Consider the following 22,434-nt stretch of genomic DNA (forward strand, 5'->3'; position numbering starts at 1 on the left):
GGGGGGGGGGGGGGGACTGAAATCTGGAGACAAACTGGCACAGCACACTCTGACAGGTAGAGTCCTCGGATTATAGCATCATCAAAAAATCAATAGATACTGACCGCTGGACGGCTTTGTCGTGTCTGGACAGCCTGTGGCTCGTGGTGGGCACCTCCTCAATCTCGTCGATGTCACAGGCATCGGCATCTTGGGAGTAGTTGTGTTTCATGACGAGAATGTTCCTTCTGCTCACGGGAGGACCGAGGGGCTTGACCGGCTGGGCGGGCATGTCTGTCAGGATGGAAGCCTCTCTTGTGCTGAGGTTGCTGCGGCTGCCTTTCGTGCTGGACAGCTGGGATCCACAGTGATGGTCGTGAATGCATTTGGAAGATGACCTCCGCAGTTTATGGTAGTTCTCAAAGTCATCTGCCACGTCTGCAAAGTCGGCAGCCGTCCCTGTCCCTCTGAGGGTACACAGCTCATAGTGCGGAGGCTCAAACACCTCCTGGAAAGCAGTCTGCTCAAAGTCTGACTTCCTTGGGACGTATTTTTTACGGGGCTGTTTGATCTGTACAATGACAGAAATGATAATAAGGATGATCACAATGCAGGAAGTCACGCCAATCACAGTCCCGCTGGTGTTGGTGAGCTGGTCCAGCAGGCTGGCTTTCCTCTTTTCTGCAGGTAGGAGAGAGCGGAGACGACAGACAGACAACGAGAGACAACCCACCACACGTTAATGTCACGGTCAGAACATGTGCTGAAAACTTAGAAACGAGATAGGCTGAGCATCGAAATTTTGCAAGCTTAAAGCAGCAGAAGAAAATATTTTAAATTCGACAAAAGTTCTTACTTGTTAAAAGGCCCTATCTTCTAGCCTTACAGATGACTGTCCCATTGCCCAGCATCTCTGCTTTCAATAAACATCTGTGTGTACACGTATGTGCATGTATGTATGCATATTCATATATACATAATGCTGAAGAAATATGTACCAGGTCAAAATAGCATGACAATCAGGAATGAACTGGTGATTTTACAAATTAACTTCTTTCTTAGTTATGAGAAAGCTCAAAACTCCCATATGAGGAACATGAATGCATCCGTATCATTTTGTATTTATGTTTGACAGGGAAACTAAAGTTAAAACAACAGTAATATTGTGACACCAAAGGATAATCCATTTCAAATTCAGGACAGACATTTGGGGATGGTGGCATGAGGGCTTGCGAAGACTCTTTCCCAAATTAAATAGCCATGACTGACAAAAATAGAGGCGAAGAGACAACGGTTTAAACTCTGTTTAATGGAACTCTGTAAAATGTCCCGATGGTGTGTGGCGAATGCAGAGGCATTTCCTGGAACATATCTGCTAGATTTCTTTAGGGACAGTGAACTCCTGTGCATTTGAACCATGACCAGTTCTTTTGGCCCTCAAATCATCATCTCTAATCAGAGATGCTTCAGAGAGGAACCGAAGAGCCCTGTTCACACTGGAAAACAGAGGAACAAAATCACAATATCTGAAGAAGTGGGGAAAAGAATGAGGAGAAATTAAGTGTCAGAAAAGCAGCCAATACTCAACCAGGCTGACGTGATGGGCGTACAGAGGGGAGGAGAGAGAAACCAGAAAACCATCCCACCAGAAAACCATCCGGAAATTCCAGAAACTCAACAAGAGATCTCATATCCAGGTTCAACACAGTCCAAGCAGGACAACAACGTAAGAGCACCACACCCAGACAATGTCAAAAATGTTACCAAGGTCAGACTGAAACATAGAAATGAACAAGGGATCACAAAGCAGCCCAGGAGAAGAGCCCCGAGAGACCACGATCCGATTCACCAGTGGAAGCCAGCAGGCCATGTGGGGACATATATAAAGTCCTGCAGACCAACAGAGGGTCGCCACAGCTACACACCGCAGACCAAGACCAATTGCCAAGGCAAGTACTGTCAAAATGAAATGAAGAATACCAGGTAAACAAAAATGAAAAAGGAAGTCAACACTGAAGGAGCTGCCTTAAAAATATATGGAGAGAGGTTCTTTGAGTTGAAAATATGTGACCTGAGACAATAACAAATCCAAATGAAAGAATTAAACACAGCAACTTAAATAGGAAAATGAATACATCCAATGAAGGAAATTATGTAAATAATTATGGAAGTTCAGTTGCATATTTCACCCACATTCCTTACTTAAAATTGTAAAAAGGCAAGGTTATAGGGTATATAATGGTATTGCTGAGCTTATAACTTATGGAAATGTAATGTATTTGGTAATAATGATAAAAAAGGTTGGTAGGAACTAAACTGTTATGGGAGAAAGGAAATTATACCAGAGGACAATATAAATTTATGAAAACAAATGAGGAGTTCAGAAACATTCGATTAAAGGAGTTGTCTAACAAATTACATTAATCTATATCTGCTGTCCTTTCTTCTCCCAATATGAGATATAAAAATAACATAAATTAATGACTACTGCAATGAATTTAATATATATAGATGTAATATGGAGAAAATGTGAAAAATGGAAGAGAGAATAGAACTGTACAGGAGTAGTTTTTATATATCTCACTAGAATTTTTGTTATAAATCTTAAATATATCCTGAGAAATCAAGCTATATACTAAAAACCCTGAAGCAACCACTAAGAAAATAAATCAAGAATACCTTGAAAAACTACTTAAAATTAAAATGTTACTATAGAGTATGTTAACTTATAAAGAAGAGAAAAATAAAGAAATTAAAGATAAAAAAATGAGACATATAGAGAACAAAAACTATAATGGTGAATATACATAAACTATATTAACAATGATGAAATGGGAATAGATTAAATGACTAAAGAAAAAAGCAGAGATTGTTAGACTGGATTAAAAAAAATAAGATCCAACAATTCATTGCCTTCAGAGAAAATGCTTTATAGGCAAAGACACAGTCTGAAATTAAAAGGGTAGAATTATAGTCCAAAGAAAGCTGGGGTGGTTACACCAATGTCAAAGTATATTTTTAAGACAAAAAAAAAAGTTTCTTAACATTACATCATCATTTTATGTTGATAAAAGGGTAAATCCATCAAGGAGACAAAATAGTTGTAAATTTTTATAGATCTTTCCACCAAGCTAAAAAATGCACGAATCAAAAGCTTTACAGAGTTGAAGCGAGAATCAGAGGATTCAAGAATGAAACTTAAAGAACTGAATACTCTCTCTTAATAATGGACCAGAGGCGAGAAAATCAAAAGGAAAACGAAAATCTTAAACACCTCTGAAATAGGCCTATTAGACATAGCAGTATCTCAGATTCACCCAATATCAACAAGACACATTCCTTTCAAGGGCATGTGGGACATTCTTTTAGGCTACATTGTAGGCTAAGCCCCAACAGCAGACCTGATCAATTAGAAATGATTGAAATGATAAGAAAGAAGTGCATTCTCCTATCACAAGAGAATGAACTGCGAACTTAAAGTAAGTTTTCCTAATCTGGAGAAAGGGGTTTGGTTTTCCCCCATGCTCACAGGTACACATTCTCTTGATGCTCTTGGCTCCAATGTTCTTTATAGGTATGGCCACAAGTCCACCTTGGGCAGAAGGCTGATGGTGACTACTACTCGTCTCCAATGCTGCATTAGGACAGGTCCAACAATATTTAACTTCTCATTTGCTCCCAAGTGGTTCTTCCACAATTGTCACCAACACCCCCCATGGAAGCTCTTGATACCAGACCATTCTTTCTAATGGACCTGCCATTCTAAATGACTCAATCAAGCGATGGCTACTCAACACTTCTGCTTGAAGAAAGCCTTTTGATAGATAACATTGGACTTTTATAAACATAATAGAATTATTTGCCTGTTTATTTTTCTTTGATAATTGTTTAATATTGACCTTGAGTGAAAGAGTTTATATGGCACTTTGAACTTAATTAATCAATGCCACACAAACCAGCCAAGTAACTCTGTTTAAATGAAAAAAAAAAAAAATCTGTGTGTATAGGCTAGAGAAGGGCTCAGGGACACTAGTTACTATTTTTATTGGAAAGAAAGAAAAACATATTGGTAGCAAAATAGAAGTGGAATTAGGTGGCTGAAAGCAATTGGAAGCATCAATGCCCCTGCAACATATTTTATCACTCGAAGATGAGCTCAAAGGGCAACAAAGACAAACTGGAGTAAATGAGAGGTGTCACCATGGATTTAAGGGGTACCCGTTACACTAGGGAAGAAATGTGCTGTGCTGTAGGCATCCATATCATTTCCATGGTTCTGCAGACTCTAACAAGATGTCTTTAATGGCCATTCCAGTATCAATTATCCTCCAGTGTACATGCAAAAATTAGGAAACCTCTGGATACAGTGCAAATCAAGGTAAAGAAAATTGCTTACAGATTGGTTATATAAAACAGATGAAGCTCATAGAAGCCACTATATGCTCAATTTTTAAGTCAGGTGCATACAAACTTCCTTCCCATTCCTTAGGAAGGGGACCTTGCATATTTCAAGAACTGATCGTTACCTTTACAGTGATTTTCGTCCCAAGGATACACACAGTTCTGGAGTCCATTGCAGACCAATGTATTGTTAATACACATGTTACTATGGCAGAAGAACGTGTTGCCTTCACAAGGAGCTAAAAACAAAGAACAAGAAAGAGAGCTGTATCTTAGCTCAGTCATAAATCACTCACACTGCAAAAAGATTAGATTGATAATTTGCCAATAGATCAAGGCAAAAAGTCAGTCATGTGATATTCAGAAGTGTGGCTTTAGCATTCATTGTCTCTTGCATATTTTTCTGGGAGGCTCAGCTAATAAGATGGCATGAGACCTCTGCCATGAATCCTACCATCCACAGAGGGTTCTAGCTTGTTTTTAAGTCATACATTAATGGAGCAAAACCTGTATACTGATTACTGGTGTGAATTATTCTTTACAAAGAAATTCCACATGCATAAAGTTAGTTTTGCTGTACAAAACTACATAATTGCAACACTAAAATATTTTGAAAAATATGCATCAGATAATAATGAGAAAATATTCACAAATCAATCCCTGTGAAGTCACTTAGGCATATGAAAAAAAAATACAAGTAAGTCATGGATACTCAGAATCAAGGGGAAATTAATCCTGAACATCAGAAACAATATATTAATTCAAATTTTATATACACACACACAAAAATAAAACTAGCCCATTATGCAAGTATTTTATACATTCTAGTGACAGACTACAATGACCATGATCTCCAAATTATTATGCATATTTAGGCACTGTGAAGTATAACTGAAACTCCAAGAAAACATGAAAACTAGGTCCATAATTACATGGGACAGTCAATACAGCAAGGTAAAATGTTAGATATGATTTTAATGTTAAGAAAATATTCCTTTTTATGGTTAGAAGAATGGCAAGTTTAGAACAATCTCTATAGTAACACTGCACTGTAGATTAGAGTAGGTCCAGAGTTCTTTAAAACAAACTTGTTTTTACCTCTGTAATCAATGCACACCTCATGAGTTGTAATTTTTATTGTTTTAAATAGTTCTGTAATTATTATACATATGGACATCCTGGAAAAATGTATGGCCTACACAAAATGGGTAATTTGTGATGATTAGTTGGATGAGCAATAAAAGCCTATTGATCTATTTTGCTGTGATGGGATCAATCCTCAGGCAAGTACCCTACACTGAACTAACCCTCCAGCCCAGTGAAGACTTTTTAAGGATCAAGATTTCTTAAAACTACAGTCATACATAATGACATTTTTTTTCATTTTCAAAACTAGTGCCTGTGTTTTACAATATTAGCTTTGTTAGTCTATTTGAGATATGATTCAAAATGGTCAGGAAAATATTTTGCATAAGGCAACTTGAAATATTTTAACACTTTTTCTAGAGAAATTCTTAAAGTAAAGTTCTCAAACCCCAAGAAGTCAAAAGCAATACATAGCTATCTTGGATTTAGGCACAGTACCTCCACCCCCCACCCCAACCATTGACTTTTAAGTTCCAGGTAGAGGGTGCAAAGACTTCCTAGTCTGTTTCATATATATATGAAAAAGTAGAGAATACAGTCATTTTGAAAAGAACAGTCTCATACCTGACATTTTATTGAGTTAGTGACTTGTTAAGCACTATTAAAAACTGCTATAATGTGAAATTTAATCATCTAATACATTACTGCAAAAATCTGCTTTTTATTATGGAGCTAAATTTGAATTTCTGTAGCCAACCATAATCGTTTTTGTAGAACTTATATGGTCTCTTGAGCAGATAATAAATGATGTCCAAATCTATACACAAAGTATAAGGGAGTTTTCTGCAAATTGGTTTGAATAACTGCAAAATGGTTTTGTAAAAAGCATGACTTAATTCACTGCAGTGATTTCAGAAGGCTAGTCATCCAACAAGTAAAGAATACCTGTAGAGAGACATGAATATTTATTGATCTTCCATAAAGAATTGAAAATTATTATAAAAATTATCTAATAGAATGGGTTAACTTAATACTTCTAAATGTGTAAATAAAAGCATTACTATATTCTGGAATTAAGTGAAGTTCAGTGGTATGTTGATAAGAGCACTGAAATTTGAATTTCAAGTAGTCCACATTGGTCTTACTTGTTTCTGTTTCTTATTAATTGTGAAACTGTCAATTGATGTGCTGGAACCAGTAACCAAATTTTAGTGGTTTTACTGACATTCGATAGATAATCTAGGAATACCAACAAATCACATTCCTGATGCTTCTGGGCATTAAATAATTTTGCAAACGTGCCAGTTTAATTGGAAATCATCATCACTCTTTTTTTGCATTATTTTAGGCAATGCTTCATATCTTTTCTCCTTTAGTTTCGATAATTTATAGACTTACTGGGCAAATGACAAACAAAATACGTGCATGCTCCGTCACACACAAACACACCCCAAAAATGCAATTAAACACTGCATGGCTAAAAGCCAGATCTATAACATCTATAACTTTGAATAAAATTAATTTTTATCTTATAAATAGCAAAAATATAATTTTATATTGGTTTCTGAATGTAGTGAGGATTATCTGGATACTTCTCTGATAAATATAGATAGGCAGTGGGTCCTTCAAGATTCTCATTTCTCTTCTGCTTAAGAACTCAAAGGGTACTTTCTGGTAACCAACTCAAGCTCACAGGAGTATTGGTCTCAAGGCCTCCTGAGCATAAGCTGTGGGGACCCTCCTACTACAACCCCACTTCATGGGCAGAGAAAAATAAACTGATTTGTTAAAATGCAGTGAAATAATCTAGTTGGTCAAGAGAATGGCATATGTAATAAAATACCATTGCTCTTGATTTAAATAACCACTTAATAGAAAGTGAACCCCATAACATTGCCAAAGGAGTCTCCCTCATGAATCAGCCCATGTGCACAGTGTCAAGTGTGCTGTTTGCGCTGTGCCATCAACTGGAATTGTAAATAAAGCTCAGCCTTGTGACTCTGGCTGCAAACAGGAAGAATGCTTATGTATTTGCTTCTTCCTTGAGCAAAAGCAGGCTTCTGAGACTGACCAGTGGCTGTGGGCATTTTCAAACTCCTTGCTCTGGACCTGGCTAAGCATTTAGTTACCCAGTTACCACATCTGCCAAATAAGGGAAGGTAATGCTTACCCAAGAAATTGCATTATGTCCAGAACGTAGTGTGGCTATACAGATGCACACAGAGGCATGTTGGTAACTGTGTGAGGAGAATGTTGCACAGAGGCTGTGAGTCAAAACATCTCATTTTGAAGCATGGGCCCAGCACTTCTTGGTTGTGTGACTCTGAGCAAACATATTCAAATGTTTTTGTTCCAGTTTACATCTGTCTGATGGTGACAATCTTTACCACATAGAGTCATCATGAGAATTAAATGTGATAAACTCATAAACACCATAAAACAGATACTGTCCCAGTGTATATGATAAATAGAGTTTAGCTATTTTTGAACTATTCTACTATGAAACTTACCAAATATAAAATAAAACTTTTCAATGCGGAGGAGATGAATGATACAAAATTTAAGTGACTTACTGGGCACCGAATTTCTTAACTTGTGAAGTAGGGACTGTCATTCACAGACCCTTGTTAGCACAGCATGAGAATGAAGAATTCAAAGATATGATTGGGGTGTCCCTGAAACTAGAGATTCCGTGGGGCTTAGGTACATTTATATCCTGGAGGATATAACCTTGCCCAGCATAAAATACTCTGCCATAACCTTGCCCAGCATAAAATACTATGGTTTGATTCTAAAAGGGGAGAAGGAAACAGAATTTATGCCTACTAAATATCTTGATAATTGTAAGTTTCAGCATGGGGTTGTACTATGTAATGGGAGAAAGACTTAACTATTTAAGATATTTACTTTTGATATTCCATTTTAAACAGTTTCACGATCAAATTTTTAACAGTTTCACCATCAAAATAATATGCATTCTTTAACATCAAATTGTCAGGTAGATATTCATGTCTCATTTGGAAAGACATGATAAACAGTATTTAGAAGAGAATGCATCTTGGTTTGCTGGCTCCAATATAAAAGGAATGTTTTCTCAAGTGTTGAGTGATCCTGTACAATTGAGGCATGAATTAAAGTGACAATATTTTCTTACAATTGTAGTAACACAATTTTTAGAAATTGCATACATCCAGATTTTATTTTTATAGGTATTTTAACTGCAATTTTTCAATTCAAAGTGTCCATTGAATAATTATCCACACATTTCATAACAAGTTCTTTGGAAACACAAAATTTAGTACAAGGTTTAACTCCAGAGGGGAATAAGTATATTGTGAGAAAGTGAGACCAAGAAACAGGGTTTGGGACTTGCTTCGAGTCAGCTGCAAACTGAAGTGGTCAGAGAAGTTGCACAGCAAAAAAGCCTGTTCAACTTTGTTTAACATTTAATCCAAGTAGTTCTAATTTCACTTGCTCACAAAAAAATAAATAAATAAACTTCAGGAAGTATCACCCTTGTGTTTCAAAATCATAACAAAAAAAAATCCTTAATTCTTAAGGAGATATAGAACAGTCTAGGATATTACAAGACATACACTTGGGTGACAAATAAGAATATACTTTTGAAAAACTATAAAAACTCTTATGGAAATGTTATTGAAAATACGAAAGTCAAAATGCAATAGTGATTTCTAGAAATTACTCCAATTACACTGTACTTAGCACTTTTCAGATTTTTTTATATAGACATATATACACAGAATTAAAAGTATATATATAAAAACACTTGTGTAGTTTCATTATTGGGGAAAATCGCATAACATTTCAGGAAAAGAATATCAAATGTTAACCAAGAAATCCAATTTTGTCTTTGGGATTTTTTAGTCTGTAAATGGTAATTTTTGCATGACATCTATACTTCGCTATATTCAAGAATAAAGAACTTAAAATGTATTTCATTGTTTCTAGGCTTTCTTTGTTTTCATTTTTAATTTTTTCCTTTTGTTTTTATTTTTTTTCCTTTTTTTTTTAACTTACATCTGTTCCCATTCTGACCACAAGGTGGCGGCCACACACTAAATTTCAGTGACAGTGTTTCAATCCTTCATTAGGATTGCAGGCACCTGTGACTAACCACGTTTATATGCACATCCTACTGACTCTTTAGAAAGAAACTATTTAGCAGGAGACAACAGAAATAATTTTGAGCACATTTTAATTAGGAAGCAAGAAAGATGGATAGTCAACATACAAAATTAAGGAAGTTTTACAGAGTGTGTTAAATAAGGAATCATAAAACACATGCCTTACAATGCCACAGACCTCACCACGAGTACAGCATCATTCTCTTGTGTGTCTGATCTGTCTGATCTGTTAGCAAGCACTGTTTTGAATCCACAATTAAAGGGCTTTATACTTATAGTTGCTACTTGAATGCTGAAGCCATTAAAGCTTATTCTACCTGGATTATTCCATTCTCTGTTTTTAAAATAAATCCAGTAATTCACTAAATAATATTCAAGAACTATTAAAATAAAATTGAAGTAAAAGGGGTAGATTTCTCTCTGAAACACTGATAATTCAAAAACCTGTATTTGTGACTAGTAAAACTATCATCTGTAGATTAGTTCAAATAAATCATAATACTGCATCAAGAAAATCTGCAAGTAAAGGCGATATTTTATAATATGCTTCGATGATTCCACTGATCATCTGAACATGCACAAGTCCCAGGGTCAAATGACCCTCTGGTCATGCCACCGTTCTCCCTGCAAGTCTCCCCCATTTCCTGCTTCCCTTATAATCCTGTCTTCTACCTCTGCCAGCCTGTGGGCACAGCCACGCGCTCCTTCACACACATGCACACTTACCGCACATCCGCCCACACCCCAGTGCCACCCCCACTCCCTTGGGACTTCTGCTTCTTTTCTTTCTTCATTTTCATCCTTTCCTCAGTCGTAATCTGAGCGGCAATGCTCGCAAACATGTCAAGAAGCAGGTGGACAAGCAAGTGGTTTGGAGGACATTCGCAGCTTTTTGCTTTATTTCTGGGATTTGCTTCTTATTTTTTTTTTTAAGTGATGGGAGATTAAACCCAGGGGTGCTTTGCCACTGAGCCACATTCCCAGATCTTTTTATCTTTTATTTAGAGACAAGGTCTCGCTAAGTTTCTCAGGGCCTTGCTGTGTTGCTGAGGCTTGCCTTGACCTTGTGATCCTCCTGCCTCGCCTCCCGAGTCACTGGGGATTGAAGGCGTGCACCCCTGCACACAGCTTGGACCCATGTCTACGTTTATTAAAACTTTCTGAACCTCAAGATGCTATGGAGCCTCTTGCTATATTTGGTCCAGAGATGTGAAAAAAGCTTCCCATTGTTTTAATCATGTCAACATTATATACAGTTAGGTAGTGAATTCATAGTACATAGCAAAATCTAGCACACCCGAAACTCCCGTTGATTTTATTCGTGGTAATTTTGATCAATTCAGGTGTGCTCTCTGCCTTCTGAGGCCACGTTGCTGGTGTCTGCAGACGTCTGTAGTCAGATTTCCAGAGCCACCATGGGCTCCCTCTCTTCTCCCACCTCGTCCTTTTTGTGATGCCCTCAGCTGCCCTCTGAGCCCACGCCCTTGACTCTCGGCTCACACCCGGCTCTGACTCATGTCTGAGAACCAGACTTGCCCTGATCATTCAAATGGCTTCTTAACATCTCCACTTGGAATTCTAGTTACTGTCTCAAGTGAAGCAGGGCTGACTGGGGCCACAGAGGATCCTTATCACCCTAGTCCTCTTAGTGCCCTCGTCCACCTTGATTCTTCCCCCACACAGAGTACAGGGTCCGGCCTCCCCCCAGCCCTGCAGGCTCAGGATTTTCCTGAGTCCTTTCTTCCTGGACAGCCTTGGGCAAACTGGCCATCACTTGTGCCTCAACCCCAGGCTCTTGTTAGAGTCTCCACTGCTGCCACAGAGCATGGCCACCTCACCCTCTGCACAGGGTCTTTGGAGACACGGGCCACTGGGAGCTTGGCCACTGGACAGTCTCAACCAGACCGTGATTCCCCACTGCTAGAGATACTCCAGTTCCTTCCTTGTAGACTTAATTCCAAGTCCTTAGCTCACAGCGGCTTCTATGCTCACAGCCGCTGACTGTCCCAGGCCTACCTGTGCCTCCAAAGCTCAGATGTCACCAGCACCAGTACAGCACATGCACCTCATCCCCGCTGCCCCACAGGTGACCCCGGGTGGTTTCCTCCAACGCCCTTGTTAGGAACTGAGCTTTCTCTCTTTAATTAACTTACCTGAGCATCATTTACCTCCTCTTCTAAGACCAAATGACAAATCCCTGTGCTGCTTCATTAGGTGCTTAATGCAGGCTTGCTGGCAGGCCACGCACCTCAGTGGAAATTCTTGAGGCAGCACCATGTATATGAAGTGCTACCCTTTCACTAGATCTGACAGTAGCTTTGATTTCTAAGGAATTTCAAGCTTTTCCTGACAAAGTTGATGGAGGAAAAGAACTGAAGCATCAGAGATGGTAATGATAAGTAATCAATTCAGTATGCACTTTTGAAACTCCAAGACTGGATTGAAAATGTATATCTTGCTTTAATTGCTATTTTTAACTGTGGTATTTTAATTATAGGAGCAAAATTGTTAGAAAGTATAAAGTATATCAGGCCTCAGCATTGCTCCCAAAACAAATGTTTGTTTTTTTTCCCTAAAATAAATGGAAAATTTTCCCCTGCCACCGTATTTTAACCTTAATGTGGCCCGTATGCTGCTTAATTAGAAGACATGACATTCTATTTGAAAAATGCTAAAGAAATTTGAGGTCAAAAATAGGTTTATACATCTTCTCTTCATGCCCTGTATTATTTTCATGTTTGTTTTGAAAAATCAGTATCTGTTCCCAAAATGCTGTGACTACAGTAATCATCAAAAATATTCAGCATTTTCAAGTAAGGTTACATCTTACTCTCCTTTTTAAATATGGGACATTCTGTTCATGAACTTGAGTTTAATCTCACATACAATTATTAGATTCCTCCTCAACCATGCATTCCTGCTATTTTAAAAGATATTATTTTAAAAAAACAGAAAGACATTTTATGTGAAAATTATATTCTGCAGATAGGGACAATTTTTTTTCCTGTCACATGGTGTGAACCACATCACGAGTTATCTATTCCTTTTTCATTCCAAGAAATTACTGTGTATTTTTATGCTATCATCTCTGCCTTGGGTCAGCTGCACAATGATTTATTCATTTTGTGCAATTAGATGCTGCAATTACAATGAGGAGATCCTGAATTGCTTTGAGTCTGCACTCTGATTATTATTAGGACTGGGACTCGAGGTCCAGGGTTCATTTAAGTGGCTGTTTTATGCATGTAGGCAACACTTGGTTCATTTAGACATATTGTTCTTCTAAAAGGTACCCTACTTGGTTTCATTGATAAAGATGCCAAAATCCAAAAAGACAACTTGCGGTAAATAAAGATCACAGACCCTGGAGCTGGTGATTCTGTACTTCATGTGCTAACGAATCAAGATACTAATTTTCTGTCTCCATGGAGCAAACCTATAGTGTGTAGTTTCAGTGATGGATGTGAACTACAGCGGCTGCAGAACCAGAATCAGAGAGATCATGCATATCATCCCAATGGATCCTTCCAAAAATCACAGGAAGCCAGCTGCCTTCATGTTTGTCCATGGGGTGGCTTGGGCCCACCACAGCAGGCAGCACGGCCAGGGAACCTTCAGCGAAGGCCCCACATGCTGAGCTCTTCAGGGAAGAAACAGGGAGCTAGGTTGTTTAAATTAATGCGATTGTTTTGATCTAACAAGTCACTAGAATGAATTGACTTTAATGTTACGTGATTCATTAAACTATGTGTCTATAAACACATAAAACTTTTTCAGAGATTGGAGTAACCATGTCAAAAATAAAAGTCCATCGAGAATACATTTCAAATTTAAAATACTTTTTACAGGTGTTTTCTTTTATGGTATGATTGGGCTGAAAGAAAAGTCTAAAAAGGTGAAAAAGAAGAAGATAGAGGAGAGAGGGAAGAAAGGAATGAGGATGGTGCCTGGCAGATGATATACTTTCACCACTTTCCTTAGCTTAATAGCCTCATTGCATTTGAAAGTGAGGAGTGTTAGCTATCAAGGTTTCAGGGTGCTATGATCCTGCTTGCAGGGAGATACCAGCCACCTTCTATTGGCTGTTTGTTCAGTTCCTGACACATGTATTCAAAACTTTACCCATCACTGTGATGTTTCCCCACTTTTTTGAAAAGGGATTAGAAGTCTAAAGTCTAGTCATTACATATAACAAAGGGGCAGAACTAATTGGCTGGCCCTGAGCACATGCTCTTACGATTCTTGACATCTTATTTATAGATTTATTTTTAAATAACAAAACAAGTTTTTAAAAGTTAATTTGTAATTTTGTTTCTGGAAAATAGTGAGCATTAGTTTTAAACTTCTAAACACATATTCACCTTAAAATTCCAAACACATATTCAATTTATATCAATGTAAATTATATTGATCTTTGGAGCACATTTCCATTTTGTAGATATTTCTGTAGTGATAAAATAATTAATTTAAAAAATAATTCCCTAATGGTCAGGGGGCAAGGGAAGAATGGAGGAACTCTGGATGGAGCAGAAGGGGAGTGTGTGGGAAAGAAGATGGTAGAATGAGACGGACATCATTACCCCTATGTACGGGTATGATTACACGAATGATGTGACTCTGTATCACGTACAACCAGAGAAATGAAAAGCTGTGCTACATTTGTGTAAAATAATAAAATTAAAATAATAATAATAATAATAATAATTTCTTTATATAAATGAGAACTTAATAGTCGTGAGGTGGACATGTGTTCAGATGCACCTTTATCAATTGGCATTATATACGATCCAGCTTCAAGATTACCTAATTAGTCTTCCCGTAATTTCAGACAAAGAGCTCATTAGTTAATAAAATAAGAAAAAAAGTAGAAGAGAAATATCAAACCTACTGTGGTAAATTGAGCAATGCCCTCTCCCTCGGTGTCCTCATGTTAATTATCAGAGCCTTTGAAGATTACAGTCTGTGTCCAAAAACCTTCACGGGTGCAATGAAATGAAGGCCTTCCAGGTAGAGAGACTTCCCTGGATCATCCAGGTGGGTCAGTGTAATCAGTAGACGGAGAGGGAGAGAGAAGGCGACTGGGACAGAGGTGGTGTAACAGACAACAGAATTATGCATGGTGCTGTGCTGCTGGTCCTGAAGAAGTGGCATGGGCCAAGAATACAGCCCTGGAAAAATGTAGGGACCTTCTTTCCCCACAACCCTCCAGAAGAGGCAGATAGTAAAGGGAACTGTTGTTTAAACACTTCCTTACAACTACAGTAGGAGACTGAGGCACCATGAGTAGCAAGGGTCGGCAGCTCCGGTGGTCAGAGCATGGGCTGGCCAGCCTTCTGCAGAGGTAGGGCTGCTGTCCACACAGCAAGGAGGGGAAGTGGCAGCCAGAAATGGAAAAATAGGAATGGACCTCCACTTGGGAGGACAGCTGCTGTCAACCAGGAGTCTCTGACAATCCACATTGGACTGGCTGTGAAATGTGCCCAGGGTAACATCTTTCTGTCTTTACAATGTGGAGGTGAATTCAAGGGTATGTTTGCTCAGAATCAAGTGGGAGGCAAGTGCGGAGGCTCTAGTGTCCTGGGAGGTTGCACACTTCAGGGCTTAACCGAGGGACTCTTCCCCCAGGACGTGGTTGAATGCATGTCAGATGACAAACTGGAAAATGTCTACTGTGGTGAATTCACAGTGGTTTTTTTAGTCTGAGATGATAGATCATTAGACAGCAATGACATACCCTTAGCTATCAGCATAACTAAAACTGTATTGATCGCTTGTTTTCTGAAAATATAAATGAGTATTAATCATCTCAATTTAGAAAATAATATGTACAGTCTTATTTTCTCAGACTTAATACCTCCAATTAGATCTTGATTTCATATCTATTAACAAAACAATGTAAATATACCCAAAATCAGGAAAAAAGAATAAAGAAACCCTCATAACCTAAAAATAATTACTATTGATATCTTAATTTCATTGTCCTCTACACATGTGTTATGTGTTGAACAGATGCTGTATACTAAATATGAATCCCACATATTTACAGTATATTGGTGATGACATGTGTGTTGATTTCTACATGCTCTTAGTGACTTGTTTTGGTACATTTTAGGCCAGATTTCACCCACCCCATCATCTTAACAATAAAGTCTATGTGTGCTCCTAGGACCACTGAGCCAAACCACTTAGTATTTTCCACTTTTTCCCATTATTTCAAACACACCCGTCACATAGTCCATTCTCTCAGAGGTTACTAGCTTAGAGGATGAGGTGAGACCCATCTTGGTCTGCTCTCTGTTCTGTAATTCTGCAGCCTAGTTTTTTACTGCCCTTCAGAATACTTTCCTTTTCCTCCCAGCAGCATTTTGCTTTCACCTCGCCCTGCCTCCTCCCAATTGGGCATCCCATCCCTTTGTTAATAACTGGGCACATGAGCAGGCAATGGCATTGTGATTTGGCATTATCATGTGCACTTTTGCTTCCTAGATCATTTGCTCTTTTTCTGAAAATCAATCTTTCACTCCATTTGCCTCATTTTCTAACAGGATGCTTATCCTTTTGTTTTGTCTTATTCAACGTTTATTCTTTGGAGAATAAAAATTTACTTATTGCCTGAGGTTTATCTTGCCAACTGTTCTCTGATTCATCTTTCCCCTATTTATTGTACCTACAATGTTTTCATATTAACACATATTTTAAATTTTATATGTTTGAGTAGAGTGATATTTTCTCTTATCCATACTGTTTTTATGGGTACTTTAAGAAAACCTGCCAAACTATGACACACGTCCAGCATTTCCCCAGCATGCTTTGTGTACACTTGAAGTTTACACCTATGCCATCTGGTATGATGCTCCTATATGACAGATATCAGGAAATACTTCCTACACCAAAAAGTGGTCTTAATCTTATTAGGACACATCAATTCATAATTTTGAGGTATATAGACATATGTCCAGATCAATTTACAATTTAGAAAACACTATATTTGGTCACACTGCCTTCTTTAGTACATAAAATTTTCTTTATTTGGAGAAAAGCAGAATAAATGCATTGCCTTTTGACCTTAGGAAGTACCACAGAGTTGTAGTTGTGTTTGCCTTCACCCTTTTTTTTTAGAGAAAAACCATTATTGTTGAATAAATATTATTTCTGTGAAATACTGCACTGAGAAGATTCATGTTTTTTTTTTCCCGTCTTCTCTCTTTCATTCTTTAAATAAGGAATTCTAATTTGAAAATATGCTCGTTTATTTTTCTGTAACTAACATAAAGTCATCTTTTTTCTGTTTTGTTCTGAGAAGTGGTTACAAAGATAAACTTGAGCAGATTATTGTCATGATACTTGGTGCATATTCTCAAAGTGTCACTGAACATGGTGAACCAACTCATTGACATTTAAAGTTATCACTGTAATTCTTTCTTGTTTAAGATCCATCAAATTTAGTTTATTGAGTTTTACTTAGTTATTTCAAAATTAGAAGCAAGCACTATCCAGGACAGAATGCCAACTTTGTAAACAAGGCCTAGATGGAAGGCTATACCATGTTCTACACAGGAAAATATAAAAAAACTGAGGGCCGAAATCATAACCCATCACCTGCAGAAGAGCAAGGATCCAACTAATACAGACAAGTGCTGAGAAAAACACTCTGCTAGCAGGAATTCAGCTTTGTAGAAGAAAAAGTTTTATTGGGTAATTACTAAAGTCAATGAGGAAGCGTGTGGTGGGAGGTGCAGAACAGAATACCAGATATAAATGAAGATTCTGTGCAGTGAGTCACACCCCTGAGTTGAATTTGAATGAGTGTGGTTCAGTAGCACATTAGGAAAAGCAACCATCTTACTCAGCTGTGTGCTTCAACTTCTGAGTGCTCAATTGTTTACACAGCAAAAGTGCAAATAGGAATAACACAATGAAAAATCACTGATGCTTAGGCTTAGGAGATAGTGGTAGTTACTCAATTTTTAGGGTCATCTGATGTTGGAGTAGTTATTTTTCCTTGCTTTTGTATAATTATTTCTTGCTACAGCTCATAAACTACCAAATTTAGAAATAGTAATATATTCATAATCAGTAGTAAATTAGTGTTTTATGTAATATGTTAAGATTGACATTTATATCATTAAAAATCCACATCATTGCAATAGGAATATGTTGGTTTCCATGACTGAGTCCTAAAGTACCCCAAAATTACTGTCTTAAAACAACAGCCATTTGTTATCATGCCCTTGCTCATGTCACACGTCTGGGTGGGACTCAGATGAGTTCTTTCTTAGGGCTGTACAGTTTAATGTCAAGGTGTGAGCTTGGGTTGGGTTCTCAGGTAAGCAGGTGGGCTTCTTCGACTTCCTGGTGCTGGGGGAACTCAGTACTTTGGAGTTATAGGACAGGGCTTCCTGCTTTCTTGCCGCTTTCCAACTGAAGGATCCTAAGCTCTAGAATACCACCTTTAACTCCCTGACCAGGTCTTCTATGTGACAGTTTGTTCCTCTGTGGCTAGCAGGAACAGGTGCTTCAGTGCAGAATCTTTCTGATTGCTTCCATTCCTGGCTTTCAGAACTTCTTTTAAGTGGGAATATTTGATTAGGCCAGACCCACTAAGATGGTTTCCTTTTAGATTCATGTAAAATCAACTGATTAGGGACTTTAACTCCATGTGCAACATCACTTTTGTCATATAACATAACATGATCATGGAGAAATCACCCATTACTTCCACAGTTTCCGTATCCAAGGGAAAGACCAAAGTTTGTACAACCAGGGTTAGAAATGTTGGGGTCCTGAGAGAATTCCCATCATTCTTCTCTGGCTGCCAGTGCTTCATCATACGTTTGCCTTTGCCCAAGGTTTCCATGAATATCATTCTGTGACACACTGACTCAAAGCCCAAAATGTGATATAAAGCCCATTGGCTTGAAGTTGGAAATCTTGTCATCTAAATTATCAAAACCCTTTGATGAGATTTCTGGGTGTGATCCTTGATGATTCTGAAAGCCCAGGGGAAGTTTCTCTCCATGTGTGGGCACAGGAAACCAGAGACAAGATCTCTGGCCCCCAAATTCCCAGCACATCGTGGGGGGGCAGGTTTAAAATTCTGGTTCAAAGGCACAATAGAGGCAAAGAGGAGTAACTAGGTTACCATCCTTTAGAAATCCATGAGGGGAGATGTTGATTTTTCTTGAGTATGTTTTAAGGTCCAAGAATCACCCTTCTGTAGCTCCTAGATCTGCTGAGTTCTCTCATGCAACGTAAAATATATATGCAGCTGAGTAGTTTTATCAGATTGCTTCATTTTGGGGTTCTGACAACCTTTTCTTTTGCTTCTCTGTCCCTTTCAATCCAAGTTGACAGTATTTCTGCTGAAATGATTTTCTTAAGAACCTTGTAGGCCTTGCGTGAGATTCAGTGAGTTTTGCTGCATTAAATGAAGCCACCCCTATAAATCACTTTGAAATGGTCCTTTCTCTGGGCTCCTGCTGTGAAGGCCAGAAGTCTGTGCCCTTCATCCTTCTGGAAGCCTGCTACTTTGATGTAGAGGCACAATTTCACCTCTTCAAAGCACAATTTTGTTGCTAAATACTGTGCGCTTTGATGCTTCTAATGGCTTAGCAAAGCCTGTACAGCCACAAATTCAGTCTTTTCTCTAAGTCATACTTTCAGCAAACACCTTTCCTACCATGGATGGTGGGCGTCTTCAAAACAATTTTGTTCAAATACCCTTTTGGTCTAATTGTTCTTCCTTTGATTTGTTTGTCTCCTCTCACATGTACCATAAGCAGCAAGAAGAACCCAGTTGACTCTTTGGCACCTTTCTGGGCAGTGACTTCCTGTGCAGTCCATGATCACGACCTTGGTTGGCAGCATCCTGGCAAGACACGATTATCCTGAGCTTTCTGCCACTATAGACCAGGGATTCTCTTTCTTTCAGTTTCTGATAACAGATCTGAACTGCCCTCTGGGCCTCACAGGTCCCGCGAGTCCAATTTCCCACCATCTGGGCAGGCAGTCTAGGCTTTACCCTTCAGGCTCCTAAAAACACGTCTGACCACAGGAGCTCAAAGTGCTCCTATGCACCCATGTTTGTTACAGCACAGCCACTGTAACAAAATGCCATGAACCAGGTGGTTATAATCCACAGAATTTCATTTCTTACAGTGCTGGGGGTTTCAAGGTCAAGATCCAGGCACTACAAATTTGGTATCAGTGAAGTGAGAACCTGCTCTCATAGATTCCTGTCTTCTCACTCCAACCTCACATGGCAGAGGGCTAAGTGGTCTCCCTTGGGCTCTTCGGTCATGGGACAACCCCATTTCCAAGGGCTGTGTCCCCCTGAAATGATCACCTCACAGAGGTCCCACCATCTCAGGGGGGTAAAAGTCTCCATATATGGATTTTGAAATGACAAAAACATAGATTAAGTATTATCTATATTATTATTTGCTATATTACATTATGTATGAAATTATATATTATATGATATAAGCACAGAATTTGTAGTTATTTCTGTGATTTGAATGGGGTTTGTGACCCCATACAGGTCTCAGGAGTTAAAACCCCACTTGGAAGTATTAAGAGGGTGGAAATTAAATCTGACTATGGAGTTTAGAAGTGAAGTCTTTGAGAAATGGTTAGGAGTAGATAAAATCATCAGATTAGATTAAATCCTGGTAACTGTAGAAGAGGGGAGAGACCAGAAGGTGGACATGCACACACACTGAACCGTTTCTTACCATGTGATGCCCTTTGTGACCTTGGGGCTCTGCCAGTACCAGATGCAGTCCTGGACTGTTATGGTTCGGATGTGAGGTGTCCCCCAAAAGCTCACATGTGAGATGATGCATGAAGTTTCAGAGGAGGAATGATTGATGAGGTTATAAGAATCTTAACCCAATCAGTGAATTAATCCCCTGATAGGGATTAACTGAGTGGTCATTGAAGTGGTAGGGTGTGGCTGGAGGAGGTAGAAACTGGGGTGTGGCTTTGGGTATATATTTGTTTTTGGCAAGTAGAGTCTCTCTCTCTGCTTCCTGATATGATGTGAGCTTCTTCCCTCCACTATGCTCTCCGGCCATTATGTTCTGCCTCACCTCAAGTCCTGAGGAATGGAGCTGGCCTGCTATGGACTAAGACCTCTGAAACCCTGAGCCCTCAAATATCAGGAAATACCTTGATTTCAATGAATAAGGACCTGGTCTATGCCCACACAGTTCATTACCTATGATTCCATGTTTGGTTCATGTAATGGTAGAATTTTGTATGATTTTAGCCAATGAAGCAGAAACAAAAATCATGATAAAAAAAAAAAAGCACTGCAAACACCCTAATCTATTCAGGATGCTACAGCTACATGCCACAGCTCATCAACAACAGAAACACGGAGCTCACAGTTGTGGGGGCTGGAAGTCCAAGATCAAGGCTCACGCAGCCTTGTGTCTGGTCAGTGCCCCTTTCCTGGCTCACAGGTGGAGCTCCTCACTGTGCCTGCACAGCTTGGAAGAAGAGCCAAAGCAGCTGAGACCTTTCATCAAGGCACAAACCCCTTCCACGAGGGATCTGTCCTCATAACTGAATAGTCTCTCAAGTACCTAAAGCCTCACACTGGTGATTAGATCTCTAATATGGGCATTTGGGAAAGACGGACAGCCAGAACACAGTGGTCAGCATGACACTGAGGGTGTGCGAAGGTTGTGGGGGAGGCTTACTGTAACTGTACAAGGTGATCACAAGAACACCATCTAACTCTCCCACCACCTAGTGGTCATTTATCCACTGTACAGGCACATCAAGGGTCGGGGGCTCTTTTCCCCTAGGCAGGAAGAACACACTGGTTCACTCACCAATACTGGATTGACTCCCAGAGACTATTTCATCTTTCAGAGCCAATAGATATATATGACCTACATGTGGTGTGGTATCAATTTGCCATTTCTTATGTATGTAGGCCACTAAAGATTCATAGAATTTAATAATCTATTGTAGAGTTAAAAAGAACCACAGATGCTAGTGATTTTTTGTTGTAGTACTGGACAAAGTAGTAGACCAGTCATGCTGGATGCCAGTTGACCGTCCATTTCCAGGCTGAGTCACTATCCACAGCCTCCTTACAGGCACCCATGCAGTTCTTCTAGCTCACAGCTCACGTGACCTATGCAGCTCCCCTCTAGTTGTCCTCAGTAGCTCCCTGTGATCGTCCAACACTGATCTGACCTTAGGCGTTGATCCACAGGCCGGAGCACACGTCTGTGCAGCTATCGCACTGTGAACCACAACACAGAGCCCAAGAGGGGCACGCCTTCTCTCTGGCGTTTGTCATGACCCTGCTGGTTTCCCATCTTTGTCAGCTTCCTCCAGTTGACTACTCTCCTCAAGAAAACCCAGAAAAGAACAGACGGCACCTCTTCCATTTTGACCATGCAACTTCCATGAGCCCACGTTTTGCACAATTACTGCATTTCCTTAATACACAGCTTAATATGATTTTTATCTATTATAGCAGAAGTTTGGCTCATATTGAGTCTAAATGAATCTTTAAATCTTAAGAGTCAAGATTCCTCCATGCTCTGGTTTAGTTGATTTTTAAAATATAATAATATATTTTTCATTTTAACCCTAATGCATTTAAAAATACAGCTCTGATAATAATTCCAGATTTTTCATGATATTTAAAAAATCTAGAATATGTATGTCATCTAACATATTAGATTGCCTTCCATGTTTTTGTCATTTAAATTGAATTAAAATGGTATTGTCCAAAATGGGGAAGAATATTGAATAAATAAAGGACCCTATGGAGTGGCCAAATATAGCCAATATATATATA

At 38.9% G+C, this 22,434-nt stretch overlaps 1 protein-coding gene across 8 annotated transcripts in view; it reads right to left on the reverse strand.

Annotated features, from left to right (window-relative positions):
- Neto1 (neuropilin and tolloid like 1) overlaps positions 1-22,434 on the reverse strand; it is a 101,722-nt gene that overhangs the window by 963 nt on the left and 78,325 nt on the right. For 6 of the 8 annotated variants that reach the window (XM_015499561.2, XM_048806642.1, XM_048806641.1 and 3 more), the window contains 2 exons: positions 4,506-4,619; positions 105-660 (listed from right to left, as the gene is read on the reverse strand). In XM_015499561.2, the coding sequence (XP_015355047.1) occupies positions 105-660; positions 4,506-4,619 (670 nt within the window). Of the gene's footprint in view, positions 1-104; positions 661-4,505; positions 4,620-7,636; positions 7,790-22,434 lie in introns of those variants that run through there. The other 2 variants (XM_048806647.1, XM_048806645.1) reach the window with 2 other exon arrangements.

The sequence above is a fragment of the Marmota marmota genome, unplaced genomic scaffold (assembly GCF_001458135.2).
Source record: "Marmota marmota marmota unplaced genomic scaffold, marMar, whole genome shotgun sequence".
Lineage (NCBI taxonomy): Eukaryota > Metazoa > Chordata > Mammalia > Rodentia > Sciuridae > Marmota > Marmota marmota.